This window comes from Octodon degus, unplaced genomic scaffold (genome assembly GCF_000260255.1).
Source record: "Octodon degus isolate 3935 unplaced genomic scaffold, OctDeg1.0 scaffold00074, whole genome shotgun sequence".
Lineage (NCBI taxonomy): Eukaryota > Metazoa > Chordata > Mammalia > Rodentia > Octodontidae > Octodon > Octodon degus.
Window position 1 is genome coordinate 11,848,439 of NW_004524650.1, and position 15,401 is coordinate 11,863,839.

At 41.2% G+C, this 15,401-nt stretch overlaps 1 protein-coding gene across 3 annotated transcripts in view; it reads right to left on the minus strand.

Moving 5' to 3' along the window:
- The window catches only part of Lrrc8b (leucine rich repeat containing 8 VRAC subunit B), a 57,576-nt gene that overhangs the window by 11,531 nt on the left and 30,644 nt on the right, over nucleotides 1-15,401 (minus strand). For all 3 annotated transcript variants that reach the window (XM_023720341.1, XM_023720340.1, XM_004635744.2), the window contains exons 3-4: nucleotides 8,928-9,026; nucleotides 5,212-7,376 (exon numbers count right to left, since the gene is read on the minus strand). In XM_023720341.1, coding sequence (XP_023576109.1) covers nucleotides 5,212-7,350 — 2,139 coding nt within the window. In that variant the 5' untranslated portion in view covers nucleotides 7,351-7,376; nucleotides 8,928-9,026. The remainder of the gene's footprint in view (nucleotides 1-5,211; nucleotides 7,377-8,927; nucleotides 9,027-15,401) is intronic.

Below are 15,401 nucleotides of genomic sequence, written 5' to 3' on the forward strand. Positions count from 1 at the left end.
TAGAATATTTTGCTGAGTTTACACACCTATAATATTCAATAACGGAACTTAGAAAAAATGGGGTATACAGATGAATGTCCATTTTGTACCTGTGTATTCAAAGTGGTTAGGATAGATATATAGTTGCATTCTCTTAATAAATAGAATGATTTGTTCTAATGGTGTTTGTAAATAGGATCTCAAGTCCTCGTCTTGTACAGCAATTAACCACTAAGAAGAATATATGCAGTGTGTTATTTGTTGAATCTGTACTGTTGATTTGATTTGAAACTGTCTCATTGCTGTTTATCAATAAAATTTTGAAAAAAATGCATCATACCATTAATTTATATCTAATTCATTTAGTGTGCCCTTTTAGACTGTATGATACATGAGCCAGAGAGGAACTATTACTTTAAGTTGACCACTGGTTTTCCTCAAAAACGAAGGGAAAACTTACAAGCTATTAGAGATGATAAACTTCATAAATAGATGTTTTATAAACTACAATATTTAATATAGATTTGTATATATGTACATATATAAAGTATAATAAATTAAAAAACAAAAGCATAGAAGAGCTAATGGCCATATTACCACTCTGTATCTCTGGTAACCAAGTAGCTTCAAAATGGATTGGAGACACGACGACATGGTCCCTTTCTCCATCTACGGCTGACCCTGATACCCGAATACCCTTCCCTGCAGCGTTCCAAAGACTCAGTGGGACCTCACCTCAGAATCTTTCTCAGTGTTAGATTTCTTTCCTAAAATACATATTATTTCAGGGCACAGTAATGAAACCCATGGAGTCAATCATTTCAAGAGACAAGACTATTTAAGTACTGATGTCAAAACAATAGTACAAAGCACTATTACATAGATGAACTTCAGAGGGCATTTCTACCTTATTTACTTCATGGCTAGAAGGCTTTGAGTTCAAAAAAGGAATAAATATACAAATGTGGAAGTTGAAAGACTGGGATGTAAAGCAGAGTGGTATATAACCTTTGAGAAAGTTTACTTAACTCCTTTCCCCCACCTTGTGCTTCTTCCTCAAAAGATGCCAATATAAGGAACATAATCCAAAGACAGTTTAGCTCTGGGAGAGGATGGATGCTTCCTCTTCTCTCCCAGCTTCCATGCCATCCCTACATCTGAAAACATTAGGTACTTACAGACAAGAGATAAACAACGCCATACATTTTTAAGTGATGAAATTAAAAATATAACAACCTTTGACTATAACCTTCTTTGTAATGCTGTCCTACTGATGAGAAGGGAATTTACTCATGAACACTGAAAACTGAATTTCATATAATTTTCAGGTGAAATGAAATGTTATCCTTTTGAGTTTTCTCTCAATCATTTAAAAATGTAGAGATCAGTCTTTCTTGGATCACATAAAAATAGGCTGTGTGGGGCTGGGGAGATGGCTCAGTAGCATAAGTGCTTCCCTGGCAAGCACAAGGGCCTGAGTTCAATCCCCGGTTCCGGAAAAAAAAAAAAAAAAAAAGGGCTGTGAGTGGATTTGAGCCCAAGCCATTAAGCTGAACCTTTGGACCACACGATACACAATGTTCATTTGAGATACACATCTCTGCATCTCTGTCTCGTTTTAAAATCCGTGCCTCCTCTTTGCAGTTATAACTGATTAAGCCTTCCCACGGGGTTCCGCTTCTGCATTGCCCTCTCCCAACCCCTTAGCGCATGTTCTGAGCTTCCTGTGAAGGCTGGTGCAGACTGCTTGGCACTTTCAAGTCTTGCCCTGCTCACTGTCCCATGAATCAAACATAAGCTGGACGGCAGGCTTCCAGCCACTCCCCATTCTCAGCCTCCTGGCTAAACATCCTGGTCTCTCGTAACACATCCTACTGCACTGCCCTGTGTGCACTCTGTTTTTTCATATTCCCTGATACAGTGTTCACAGGGTGTGTTTCACCTGCAAAACATTCCTCCCACAAGTTTTTATGAAAAAAGCCTTCTTGCTCAAACATGTTGGCAAGTGTGGCACACTGTACTTTACTTTTGAAGAAGGACAATACATAGTGACATACTATAAGCGCTGAGCATTCTTGCAGGGGTAAGATTAGAAAAAAAATACTTTTTGGTGACAGTACCTGTTACGACCCTGTGCAGGAGACTCTGGAATGACCTGTTAGTGAACGCCTGTCACTGGGGACTCCCTCATGGCCTGGAGGGACACAGAGCTCACTTCCCACTACAGAAAGGAACACCACCAGGTTCCTATGCCCCCACATCCTTACAGCTGAAGGGTGGGCACACAAACTTTGTGCTGCCCAGGTGTTCACACTGCCGCTTGGAACTGAGGTGGTCACCAGTGGAAACTGTGAGGAACCAGTTTTTTTGGGTGGGGCAGAGCATGGAGGGGGAGGCCTGCAGTAGTTTTCAGAGACAGAATTGGCACCAGTGCTGGTGTGTTAGTGAGGGTACCCCCACTCTTTTGCTTTTGGATTTCACCCTGGCTGTGGGCCTAACTGCTGTGTGATTTTGTGTGTGTGACTTGTCCAAGCTTGATTTTGTAGCTTTCTTGTTGTTCTAGTTCTGTGAGATGGCTAACATCCTTTCAATGAAATGTCACATCTAAATATTTATGAATCCAATGTAATGTTTTTGTCTTTCTCACAGAATCATAAGAATCTAATGCTACCTTGCAAATAATTAAATTTCCATATGGAACACAAACCCCTGACTCCCTTTAACAACACTTCCACCAAGGGGCTGGTAACCTGTGTCGGGTGACTTTTGGTAGTAAGGTAATCCCTTCTTCCCCCTTAAATACTCTTGCCATTTTTTAGTGGTTACTATGGACATATTAGAAACCTTTTGCTGGCTGTTCTAGTTCTAACACTTCTGGCTACCCCTACTAAGCATTGCTCTTCATGTAAGTCTTCCACTTACTTGAGCCCTATGCAGTAGACCAGCCTCACACCCTCCCCTTCACCGCCCCATCACTAGGTGAGTGCTCCACCAGAGAGGAGCTTCTCATCTCCCTGGCTGTCTTCTATGTGGACTCCAGGGAGTTTCTTCATCGGTTGAAAAGGTCTTCCCAGTGCTCCCTCTGACTCTTCAGTTCTCAGGTGAGTGTTCCTCACCCATTCAAAGGTATCAGGTTCTGCATTTTGGCCCGGAGGATGCTTAGCAGCTGCCTCTTCTCAGGTTTCTGAGACAGACCACCAAGACACTATTCTGCTTTGTGCACAGAGTACCTTCAGCCTAACACTCTTCATGTGCTATATCCTATCTTCTCCTGTGAATGACAGAATTTATTCAATAAAGGATATATCTTATACTCTTTCCCCAATCTTTCAGCCAAGACCAAAAGCTTGGTATCAGAAGTACCAGTGTCCTTAAGGTTTCATTAAGTTAGCCTAGCAAAAGCATCAGCCTGCTCACATATCTAAATAATGTGCAGTCAGGTAACAATTCAAGCAGCTGTGTCTTTCAAACAGGCATGCACTGCAGCAACATAGTAGAACTAATACTTCTCATGATAGTTATATCTTTTTACTTCCAATCTAACAATAGAAACAGTATAACCAAATATTAATATCAATCCACTGCATAACTAAGCAGCACTAATGATAAACCTGTAGTTTTAAGGTGTTCAAAGTCCAGTCACCTCGGGGCTGGGGATTTGGCTCAGCGGTAGAATGCTTGCCTGGCAAGCTAGAAGCCCTGGGTTCGGTCCTCGGCACCAAAAACAAAAAAATTCAACCTCCACTAAAAAACAAAAAAGAAAAAACAATTCAACCAAAAAAAAATACAGTAAAATCAAACAAGACCAAAAACAAACAAGGCAACTGCAAAGTCCAGTCACCAGGGCAACCTCATCAGCTTTGCCTGGAGATTTTTCAGAAATACAAATTCTCATGAACTACACCAGACTACTCAATCAGAAACCTGGAAGGCATCTGCTAATGTGCTTTAACAAGCTCCTCAGGTAACTCTGATGTATTCTACCACTCTAGATTGATTTTAGTATACATTTAACTTCACAATCTTGAGATTTCTCATATATCTTAGAATAGACTCTCTTTTACATATGAGCAAAGCCTCAGATTTCTAAAATAAAAAGTCGGCATGAATTTTCATTTTCCAACTTTCAGTATTTCTCTCACATCCATGGTTTTCAGCAATGTCTGACAGTTGTGTTCACTGGCCAACACCATGCTCATAGCTATGTTTAGCATGAAATATGAATTACATAAAGTCTAGAAGATAGTACACTTTTGGGTTGAAGAAAATAGCAGTGCGTGCTTTTCAAGTAGAGGAAGATCAGTTTCCCGTCCTGACCAATCCGAATGCTATTCCCCCTTGGGCATGATCCTCACCCTCTTGCCCTGCAGAAAACTTAGCACAAGTTTTTCTTTTTCCTCCCCCTTCCCATTTTAACCTACAAAGCTACTCATTTATTTTGTTTTTTTCTGTTTTCAGTGAAGTTCCATTTTCCTTACTTGGCTTTACTGTTACAAATTATGGTTCATTTTAAAGCATGGACACTGGAAAAGGCTTTTGAGAAGCTCTCGTGTTGCATCAGAGAGGCAGGCCTTGCATTCTGAGCTGTGTTTCTAGATATTCAAGCAGATGTCAAGTCTTCCTTTCTTTAACTGCATCACAGGATTTATGAATAATTCATAATCTCAGTATTTTTAAACAAAGTTATTCTTTTATGGCACATTTAAGACGCTGCGGAGTTTTACCAAGCTTTGTAAGCACTTAAGAACTTTTCAACATAAAAAGCAAGCCCTATCCTAATTAATTAATTAAAAATAGTTTAACTGTGACGTTCATGTAGGGAACGGGGGAAAGGAATATAAAGAACATTTGTTGAGCAACTATTCTGTGCTTGGACCTATGCCAGCGCTCATATTCATTTCAAGCATAGCACAGCCTCAAAAGACCAGCAAGGGGGGGAAAAAAATCAAGGCCAGCCAAATAGCTCAGTGGAATAAAGTGTTTGCAAGCAGGCAAAGGGGCCGGGGAGTCCAATCCCTGGCCTGCTATGCTGGCCCTGCCCCTGGAGTGCGCTGAGATGGCCACTGATACTGGGCGTAGTGGCGCACATCTGTAATCCCAGCTCTTGGGAGGCTGTAAATAGGCAGATCACTACGAGTCCGATCTAGTAGTGAGACTCTGAATACCCTGTAGACCATTCCCTAAAATACAAAAAAAAAAAAAAAAAAGACGAGCAAGCACAGATTTACTTACATTGTTGTTGGTCACGGCGAAGTATTGCAAATTGCTCAGATACTGGATTTCTTCTGGAATGAAGGTCAGGTGGTTATAGCTTAGATCCAAATAGTGTAGTCTGGTGCATAGAAAAAGCTGCAAGGGCAGATTCTCAATATTATTATGATCCAGAAAGAGTTGCTCTAGGTTAGATAATGCCCCAATCTGGGCAGGAATATAAGCTATGTTATTGTGCCATAACTTTAAGCAGGAAAGATTCTGAAGGTGCTGGAAGCTAATGATCTCTTCCACAGTCTTCAGGTTATTTTCCTTTAGATCTAACTCATGCAAGTTGTTCAAGCTGAAAATGGAGTGTGGAATGCGTTCGAGGTCACAGCTGATCAGTTCCAGGCTTTTCAGATTGACCATCTTTTTCAAGTTGTTCAGCACAACCAGTTTGCTGCCCTCGTTATCAAGGGACAATTTCTGCAGCGAAGGGAGGAGGTCTGTGACCACCTGGGGGATCCGGGACAGGCTGCTCTTCAGGTAGAGGGTCCTCAGGTTTTTTAGGTCCTGAAAAGCCTCCAACTGCATGGTACTCAACTGATCAGGGAGAACACAGCCTGACAGATAAAGTTCCTTGAGATTTTTCAGGTGAAATACCCACCGTGGGATTTTTCCCATTTCAGTGAATTTCAGGCGGAGGATTTTTAAATTTTCCTCTAGAAAGGCCAGTGCAGGATGGTCCACCACTAGGGACGAGTGGTACACGTGAAGCTCCTTGAGGTTGATCAGCTGGGAGACTGCAGAGGGCAGCTTAACCTCGGGGATAAGTTCCAGGCTTAGCACTTCCATTTCTGTTAACTCAAAGACATTGTCGGGAAGACCACTGAGCATAAAAAGATGCAGCTCGACCTTGTCCTGGGAGTTCTTCACAAGCTTACTTTTGAGTTTCTCAACCGTCCACTCATTGTTGAGGTTGATCTGTTTCAGTTTGTTCTCACTGACCTCTGACAGGAATATGGAGAAGCGTTTGGAATAAAGAGGATCGTACTGATCAGCCAGATGGAGGATGAAGGCAAAATCATTCTTGACATCTGGGATATCGCTGTAGTTGCTTTTTTCTCTTAGAGCTTCAAAGGAATATTGCTTCAGGGAACTCCTCAGCATCCACCACAAGCTGTAGGAGGAAGTGAGCCCGTAAAGTATCACCAAAATGACATAAAATGAAGCCAGGACCTTAAATATTTCTGCCAAGGAATAGACACACTGGTAGCGCTTATATCCTGTAAAAGCCTGCACATCAATTGAACAGTCAATTTCAAGAGTGATGTAGGTTAAAAAATATGGAACATAAGTTATAATGAAGATAAACAAAATGACTTTGACTATAATTTGCTTCAGATATACACGATAAATAATGTCCTTCTGTTCCACGTGCAGGCGAAATCTTTTCACTTTTTCAAAGATAGCTTTGGCCTGTTCGCCCTCCTTCTTGTCCAGGACACTGGAAGTTGGGCTTTCTATGCCAGCTGACTCTAGGCCTGGCTGTGGGTAGGGCAATGACTGCTTGCTGGAATCAACGTCAGCTGAACACCCTGAGGTGGAAAGCAAAGTCTTGGACTTGGAGAGTTTCAGGGGCCTCACTGACTGCTCGGCCACTGTTTCTGACAGGGCCCGGGTGGTCCACGGAGAATCAAAGCACTTGTGAAGGATGGCCACAAAGTGCTCCAGCCTGGAGCTGGTACTGGGATAGTGAAGCCAAAAGTTGCTGCAGGCTGCAAAGATAAGAGTGTGCAAGAGCACCAGGTAGGGGAAAAACTTTGCAAACCAATGAAGCTGCTTCTCATAACAGACAGCATCAATGTAGGAGTACTGCTGCCGATGGAGATCGTTCTGGATACGGAGGGGGAGAGGAAGTGGTGACTCAGCATTAGAGGATGAGTTCATGTTGGCTTTCAGGATGTCCCAAGGCACAGCGCAGTGATTGTCGACTTCCACTTTGCATGGAAGACAGCACAGAACCCTGCTCTGCGTAAGCTGGAGCGCTCCGGCCAGCACAGCCACCAGCAGCATGATGAGAGTGATGTAATACCAGAAGACGTCCCACCATGGCTTTAAGATGTGGTACGAAGACTGGGCATCTGCTAGGCATTTCAGCTCTGTTAGTGTAATCATGACTTCTCTTTATACGAGTACAGAAACTGCAGGAGGAAAAGAAAAGGATACACTAATGAAGTAGGTACACAAATTACGCATTAACTTTAATCCTTACACACAACATGTTACCTAAGGAGGACTCAGCTCAAGAGTAAAATGGGGCAGAGTTGACCAAGGGCTCACAGATTTTCTGGTTTCATTTGAAAGTGCAGCCCACCCTTCCTCTGCACTGTGAAATTCCCTGGATGGGACCACGTCCCGAGAGAGCACCTCTAGATTTGAGGTAGCCCTTGAGGTAATTATTTACTTACTTCCTGGATCTAAATTCCAGCCTGGTTCCTAAAAATTCTTTAGTTGACTTTACAAAAACTTGTTTTTTTACTACTACCTTGTCCATTTAATACCCCTAAAGGGTCTGAATAAGTTTCTTTCACACCCTGCCTCACAATGACAACAGGAATGATGGATCCTAAATGTTAACAAGGAGTATCTTGTGAGCAAGCTGAGCTTTATAAAACTATCCTTCAGGCTTAGAGGAATCTACCCATTCTTCCTCAAAGCAAAGCATCACTGAACGGGTTATCTTCTTTCCTCTAGGCTCTGGTTTTATATTTTAAGTATACAGACAAAACCCCAAAATAGAGGCTGGGGAGACAGTTCAGTTGAATAAGAGCTTGCCTGGCAAGTGCAAGGGCCTAAGTTTAATTCCTGGTTCCTCAAAGAAAAAAGAAAAAAAAAAAAAAGAAAACCCAAAAACCAAAACCAAAAAAACCCAAAACAAGATGATATATGAGATAAACAGTTCTGGACTTAGATACCAAAATACCATAAACACAATGCAGGGTTATAGTGGGGGTGGAGTAGCAGAAATATTAATGGAAGAGAAAACCATTAAAAAATAATCCATGTTTTTTTTTTTTTTTTTTTTTTTGCAGAACTGGTGATTGAACTCAGGCCCTGTGCTTGCCAGGGAAGTGCTTATTCTACTGAGCCATCTCCCTGGCCCCTAATCTATGGATTTTAATTGGCATGTACAACTTCTGCCAGTTGTATGACAGTTCTCATGCCAAAACAACAATATGATACCTTTGGCTATCTTGACAGCGACCACCAAATAAGAGGTGAGGATCCTGCGTCTCCCAGGAGCCATAATGCACAATTGCAGGTTAAAGATGAAACAGCCAACAAAATAATCAGAAGCTGGTATCAGGGATCAAACCCTGGTCCCTGCTCTTGCCTAAGCAGATGCTTAGTCCACTGAGCTATCTTGCCGGCCTAGAAAGTCGTATTTTAATCCAGTCTGTTGCTGCAACATCACAGAAATAAATGATAGCTCTTCAAAATAACTTAGCTTCCCTCCCCAGCTGGGTCTACATGGATAAAATGACCATCCCTTGAGGAGACACCAGGTAATTTTAACGGGCTTTTCTAGCTCTGAGATTATAATTTTATATGTCCTCTGTGGGTTCCTAAAAATTAAATTCATTTAAAATATGCAACTGAAATTGCAGAAGAATGAAAACAAATAGCTCACATGATGATAAAGACATCTGACAGAGAACAGAGATTTATTGACCAAAATAAGCCATACTTACTATAATGAAAAGAAATGAGATATTTCAGCTGTGCTTCAGTCAGGAGGTCTACACCTTTTGAAGTTTCTTAGACACACCATCTCTGAGTTTGTCTTCATTCTATAAGAAAATAAGTATCTTGAAAGATGTGGACTCATTCAAATGAAAACACTGGAGACACTCTTTCCAAAGACCTCATCCATCAACAGACATGACATGGCCTATGGACTTCCATAAGCCACTTTCCACAGAGGAGCCCATTTTGGCAAAGCTATAATTCAGGACCCCACCCACATACCAGATCATACTCCCTCAACTTTGCTTAAATCACAGAGAAGTATCTACAGAAATTTAGGTGCAACATATTTTAGAATTCTGTATTTAAAACACTTAGCCTTCTCCAACTAATTTACATATGCTAATTTCTCTCAGCCTCATACACAGTTGGTCTTATTTGCATTTATCAGATGGCTTGTCAAACTATGTAATTTCTGTTCCCTGATTTAAAACTACATCTATGCAAATAAGGCTCAATGCTCCAAAAATTTAGCCTACCAATTTCATTAGAAAAAGATATAAAGCTTTTCTATACACGGCTAAGGCATAGACATTTCCTGAACTTACTAGTTATTAAATACAGCTAGCTGAGCTGGACACGATGGTGCATACCCGTAGGTCTAACACCCTCAAGAGGCTGAGGCAGGAGGATCACTGAGTTTGAGGCCAGTCTGGGCTACATAGTGAGTTCAAGGCCAGCCTGAACCGAACAATAAGACCCTGAACTACATAGTGAGACCCTGTCTCTGAAGGAAGGAAGGAAGGAATGAAAGGACAGAAAAGAAAGAGCCTGCTAGGCAAGTGAGGCACAGGGAGCACATACTCCCAGTACTCTGGGAGACTGAGGCAGGAGGATCACAACCTGGACAATTCAGCATTTTAGTGAGACTCTGACTCAAAATAAAAATAAAGGGGAACTGGGATATAGCTCAGTGGTAGATGTGCCCTGGGTTTAAACCCTAATACTGAAAAAAAAAATTATCTAGTCATAAACTTTGTTGATGAATAAAGGCATTATTGAATAATTAAAGAGCTAAATTAAATATACAAGTTTGAGCTGTCAGAAACTGTTATGACAGAATTTTAAGAACTTGAGTGGGAAAATCCTACTTTTCAGGGCTCTGAGGCCACAGACACTCTCCACACCCTTCCCTAGCACTGAACCGACAGTGTGCCAAGACAGGACGCACCACGTCATACTAGAGTGCTGCGCAGCCAGGACGCCCTCTCACGGCAGCTTTTTTGAATACTACAAACACATGTTCTACTTTTTAAAAATATTTAGAGAGGGCTGGGGAGATAGTTCAGAGGTCTAAGCACCTGCCTGGGAAGCGCAAGGACCTGAGTTCAATCCCTGAAACCACATGCCAGGCCTGCCTTGTAATTTCGGGTGCACAGTGTGGGCCACAGAAACCAGGCACAATCCCAGCATTGGAAAGACTGAAATAGGAGGATTACTGTAAGCCAGAGCTGCATAGCAAGGCCCTGTATGAAATAAATAAATGATTTAAAAAATATTAAAAAAAATAAAATAAAAACATTGAGAGAAAACACCAACATTTTAAAACAAGATAACAGGAGAGTAACAATGACTAACACACTGTGTATTGTTATCTTTAGTTACTTAGAGCACAAGATACAGGCATTTAACTGTCCCAACAATATTGGCATAAACTTTTCTTTCAGTGAGTTAAAAGAAATTAGTAGCATAACTATTTATTTATTTTTTTTTTTGCGGAACCAGAGATTGAACTAGAATAACTATCTTAACTATCCTATCTTTTTTGTTTTCTTGCTCTTTCCTTCCTTCTCCTTTGCTTTTTCCCAGTTTCTCTTGCCTCTTAAATAGTTTCTATTTCACAATATATCCTGTGATTTTTTTTTTTTTTTTTAGGGAAGGGTCTACAGGGTGTTCAGAGTCTCACTACTAGATGAGACCCATAGTGATCCGCCTGTTTACAGCCTCCCAAGAGCTGGGATTACAGGAAGGACACCACACCCAGTCTCAGCGAGCCCTGGGGTGGGGCCGGCCCACAGGCCTAGGGATCCCATGTCCTGGCTGCTAAGCAGGCGCTTTAATCCACTGAGCCACTTGGCCTAGCTGGGTGTGGCAGTATGCACTCTTAATCCGAGGCAAAAGACTTAGATAAAAAAATCAAGTGTTTGAATAATTCCTGGGCAATCTGGCTAAATCCTGCCTCAGAAAAAAAGAAAAAAAAGAGAGAGAGATACAGAGATAATGAGATGGGGGGGAGAGTGGGAGAAGATAGGAGAGAGGAGGGGAGAGCAGGGGAGAGGAAAGAGGAGGAGGGAAGAAGAAAAGTTGGGATGGAAGAAAGAAAGGCACGCAGGTTCAGTCCCCCAGTAGAGCAAAACAAACAAAACAAGAAAACTATAAATTATCCTCTACCTATCAAATTCAAATTCACTTTGATGGGTCCTTGTCAATAAGAACAAAAAAAAAAAAAAAAAAAAAAGAACAAATAAAATTATTATAATTAATCGGCTATCTGCTTTCCCTACAACATTTCACAGTGGTACTCTTTTTCACATATTAAAAACACAGAAAATAAAACTGGCCCAAAGTATTAGCCTTGCTGAAGATAACAAAGCTGGCAAGAAATAAAATTACAACTGGAACCTAATCCCAAGCCTTGTCCATGCCAGACCTCAAGGCCTCACTAAATCCAATTAACCTTGCCACAGTCTCAGTTTTCTCAAAAGCTATTTAACGCTTTCCTTCAACGTCTGCTTTATGACTGAGTTCATTAGAATCTTGAAAAGCAAAGATGCAAATTGTTTTCCAGAGTTTCCAGCTGCATGACTACATACTACATAATCTACTTTCTTTGCTAAATATTTCTCTACTATGCATTTTCTATCAAATTTGCACAGCATCTAAATTTAAGGGTACATGAAAAGTTTCAAGCATTCCTAAATGGCAAATGCTAATTTTTCTAAGTGAAGGGCTTACCTGGAGTTGGAGCATTATGCCATTTAATGTTTGTGCATGCCCTCTACATTTTCCAGACCATAGTTTAGCAAATAATGAGGATTCAATCTAAAAGAGATTCTTATTTGTTCAAAGAAATGATGTTAAGAGTAAAAATGAATTTTATGATCCTAATTCCATTCCTTTAACCTTTAAATATCACTAAAAAAATCAAAAAAGCTTTTCAAAGCACACAAATTCCTCTGGCAATCTTATCCTAGAGTCTATAAGATGGAACAACAACATCAAGTTAGGCATCTTCATTTCCCACAATTTTCCTTTTACTTTGAACACATTTCCAAAATAACCAGTGAAAAATAAACATGATGATTAAATGATATGTAAAGTCATATGCTGAGAGTGGGATGCTACTTCAAAGACCTGTCTCTGATTTCAGACAGAAAGTGGGCGTTCTCTACATGACTCTTCTAAATATTGATTTAAAAATCATTTTACATCCCTCCAAAATGTTTAGTGCTACTTCCCATCGATTTTTTGGGATGAGATTTAACTACCTCTTCGAGTTCTTTCTCTAGGAAACAATGTATGAGTATTTCTGACTAATTTGTAAATTAATCAGAATCTTTTTACTCTTCAGAAATCTGAGGACAAGAGTTTGACGTTTCTCGTGTACTTAGGTGACCACTGGCAAGGACACACTTGATACATCGCTTTCCTTATGCCCCTAACCAATTCTTTCATATCATACCAGTGCAGAGACTTTCAGGTAACAAACACTCTTTCTAAACTTAGTTGTAGTTTTGAGATAAAGAAAGAAAATTGAGGTTTAGGCAGTATAGTGTTTCTCTATCAATGTCCACTAAAATCACCAAAAGTTTAGTAGAGCACAGTGGTAGATCCAACAGTCAGAGTTTCTGACTTTCTAGGTCTATGCATTTCCTACAAATGCCTACTTACTATTGATGGCACGGGTCCAGGATCCAGCTTTGGAGAATCACAAGTCTAAGACAGCAGTTCCCAATCTTGGCTTCATACTGGAATCACTTCATAAGAAGCCTAATCATAAGCCCCAACAACACTAAAGTTCAAGTGTCTGGACAGAATTCTCCCTGGAAGGAGGAAACTCACATGACAAGTTGCCAGTATACTGCCTCACAAAAGGGTCTACCTTTTAAGTCTTCTTGGAAGTTGCACTAGATATTTAGGGTGCTGCTCCCCACACAGACCAGAGTCACAGCTACCACCTCCTATAGGAGCCCTTCAGAGCCTCAGGCAGGCAGGGGAGCAAGCAAGTGAACAGCACAGATCAGAACCACAGAGGCAGCGAAAAGTCTATTTCAATCATGGGGGCGAGAAATAAGACAAATTTTATAATATGTTTCAAAAGAGAGAAAAGATGAAATAGCTACTTTATGTTTTGGATCTTGAGTGCTCTCCTAAGGTCATGTGTTGAAAGTCTGTTCCCCACTCTGTGGAAGTACTGAGAGAGGGTAGAACTTAAGAGCCAGAGGAAGAATTTATCGCAGGGATGCCTGTGAGGGGTCACTGGGGCCAGGTCCCTTCCTTTTTTTCTGCCATTTCTTGGCCACTGTAAGGTAAGTTGCTTCCTCTGCTACATCCTCCCGCCATGATGTGCTGTCTCACTTTAACACCTCAAGACACGGGGGCAACTTACCATGGATCAAAGCCTCTAAAACCATAAGGAAAAAAAATATACCTTTCCTTTTTATGTTTTACTTTACTTTTTTTTTTTTTGGTGGTACCAGGGATTGAACTCAGGACCTTGCATTTGCCACACAAGCACTTATTCCACTGAGCTATATCCCCAGCCCTACTTTCCCTTTTTAAATGGAACTACCTCAGGCCTATCATCATAGTAACAAAAAGCTAAGTTACTAGGGATTGTAATTTGATCACACCTAGCAACATGGATAGAGGTCTGTGGAGAAGTGGGAGACAGATTTAGATCCTAGTCCTATGCTCTTATTGCAGCCTCACAGTTTCTAGCACATAATATATAACGAATGTACAATAAACTAAATGTATAAAATTGCAAAATTCAGGGAACAATCTTTTTGATATTTATGTAGGGTACATAAGGAGATAGAGCCTTTAAACTGGTCAAAAGGCATATGGCTAGAGCTCAACACCATATAAAGTGATTTTGACCTACTTCACTCTATGTTCCAAACCCAGATTTTTTTTTTTTTTTTTTTTTTTTTTTTTTTTTTTTTTTGCAGAACCAGCGATTGAACTCAGGCCCTTGCACTTGCCAGGCAAGTGCTTATTCTACTGAGCTATCTCCCTGGGCCCTCCAGATGGTTTATTATTATTATGCTTAATTTAAAAAAAATCCTGATTTTTTTTAAAAATTAAGTTTGTTTTCCTTAAGATTTTGTGGGAGGTTCTTTACTTTATGGTACTAGCTGGCAGGATGATGACTGGGAGGTTCAAAAGCACTCATGCTTCATGTGGGCAGCTGCCCCTGTGGGCTGATAACTTCTTCATGACGAGATTCCATGTGACACTCTGAGCCTTCTAAGGGCATGAGGGGTTCTGAGATAGTGCATTACACACACATAAGTCAGAGCCACCGATCTTTCTTTCTTTCCTTCTTTTTGGCAGAACTGGAGATTGAACTTAGGCCCTTTATTTTGCAGAGCCATGTCCCCGGCTCCCACTGATCTTTTAAGTAGTGGCATTTGAAGCCACAAAGAGCTATATCTTAAAATATATCTTATCTTTCAGGGAGTGAGAAGGCCAGTGCCAACACTAGGGGAAAAGCAGCAGACCCTACCTTTCAGTGGCAGGAATGGCAAAGAACTTGCAGCCATATCTACTCCATCACAGCCTTCCATCCCTATGCCCATAAGCAATTTATGTTCCTCCTGCATATAAGCCCAGCAGTCCTCTCCTAAAAGTTTCACGACCCCAGGGGATCCAGTTCAGATGCAAAGTCCACTATTGTGCCATCTCAATTAAGTCCAGAATAGGACAATGTCCCTGAGATTTATTTTTCCCCCTGTAGTACCAGGGATTGAACTCAGGACCTTGGGCCTGCTAGGCAGGCACTTACTCTACTGAGCTATCTCCTCAGCACCCCGAGATTCTTAAAAGCCCTTTCTTCCATCTAGCTGAGAGGACCTAGGAGGAACACCCTTAAAATTTTTTGAAGTTGCAATACAGGGTCTTACAGTTGTGCCTTTGCTTTTTATTTTTACCAGGCAACGTTGTACTGGCAGTTGTGCTCTGGATTTGATCTCTGGACATGAGACCATTTCTTTCTTTCAGTACCTTTTGTTGGGTGAAAAAGCTGATAATGAGAAATAGTTTTATTTATAACCCTAGAAAATTCTGGATTAGAAATATTTCCTCTAGGGGAACCCCCAGACCCAGTCCTAGCCCAGGTCCGGTGAGTGTGTGGAGAGCTTCCTGCTACCCTGCCCCGGCGGGACCAGTCCCAGCCAAGGCGCAGCGTGGGCCGG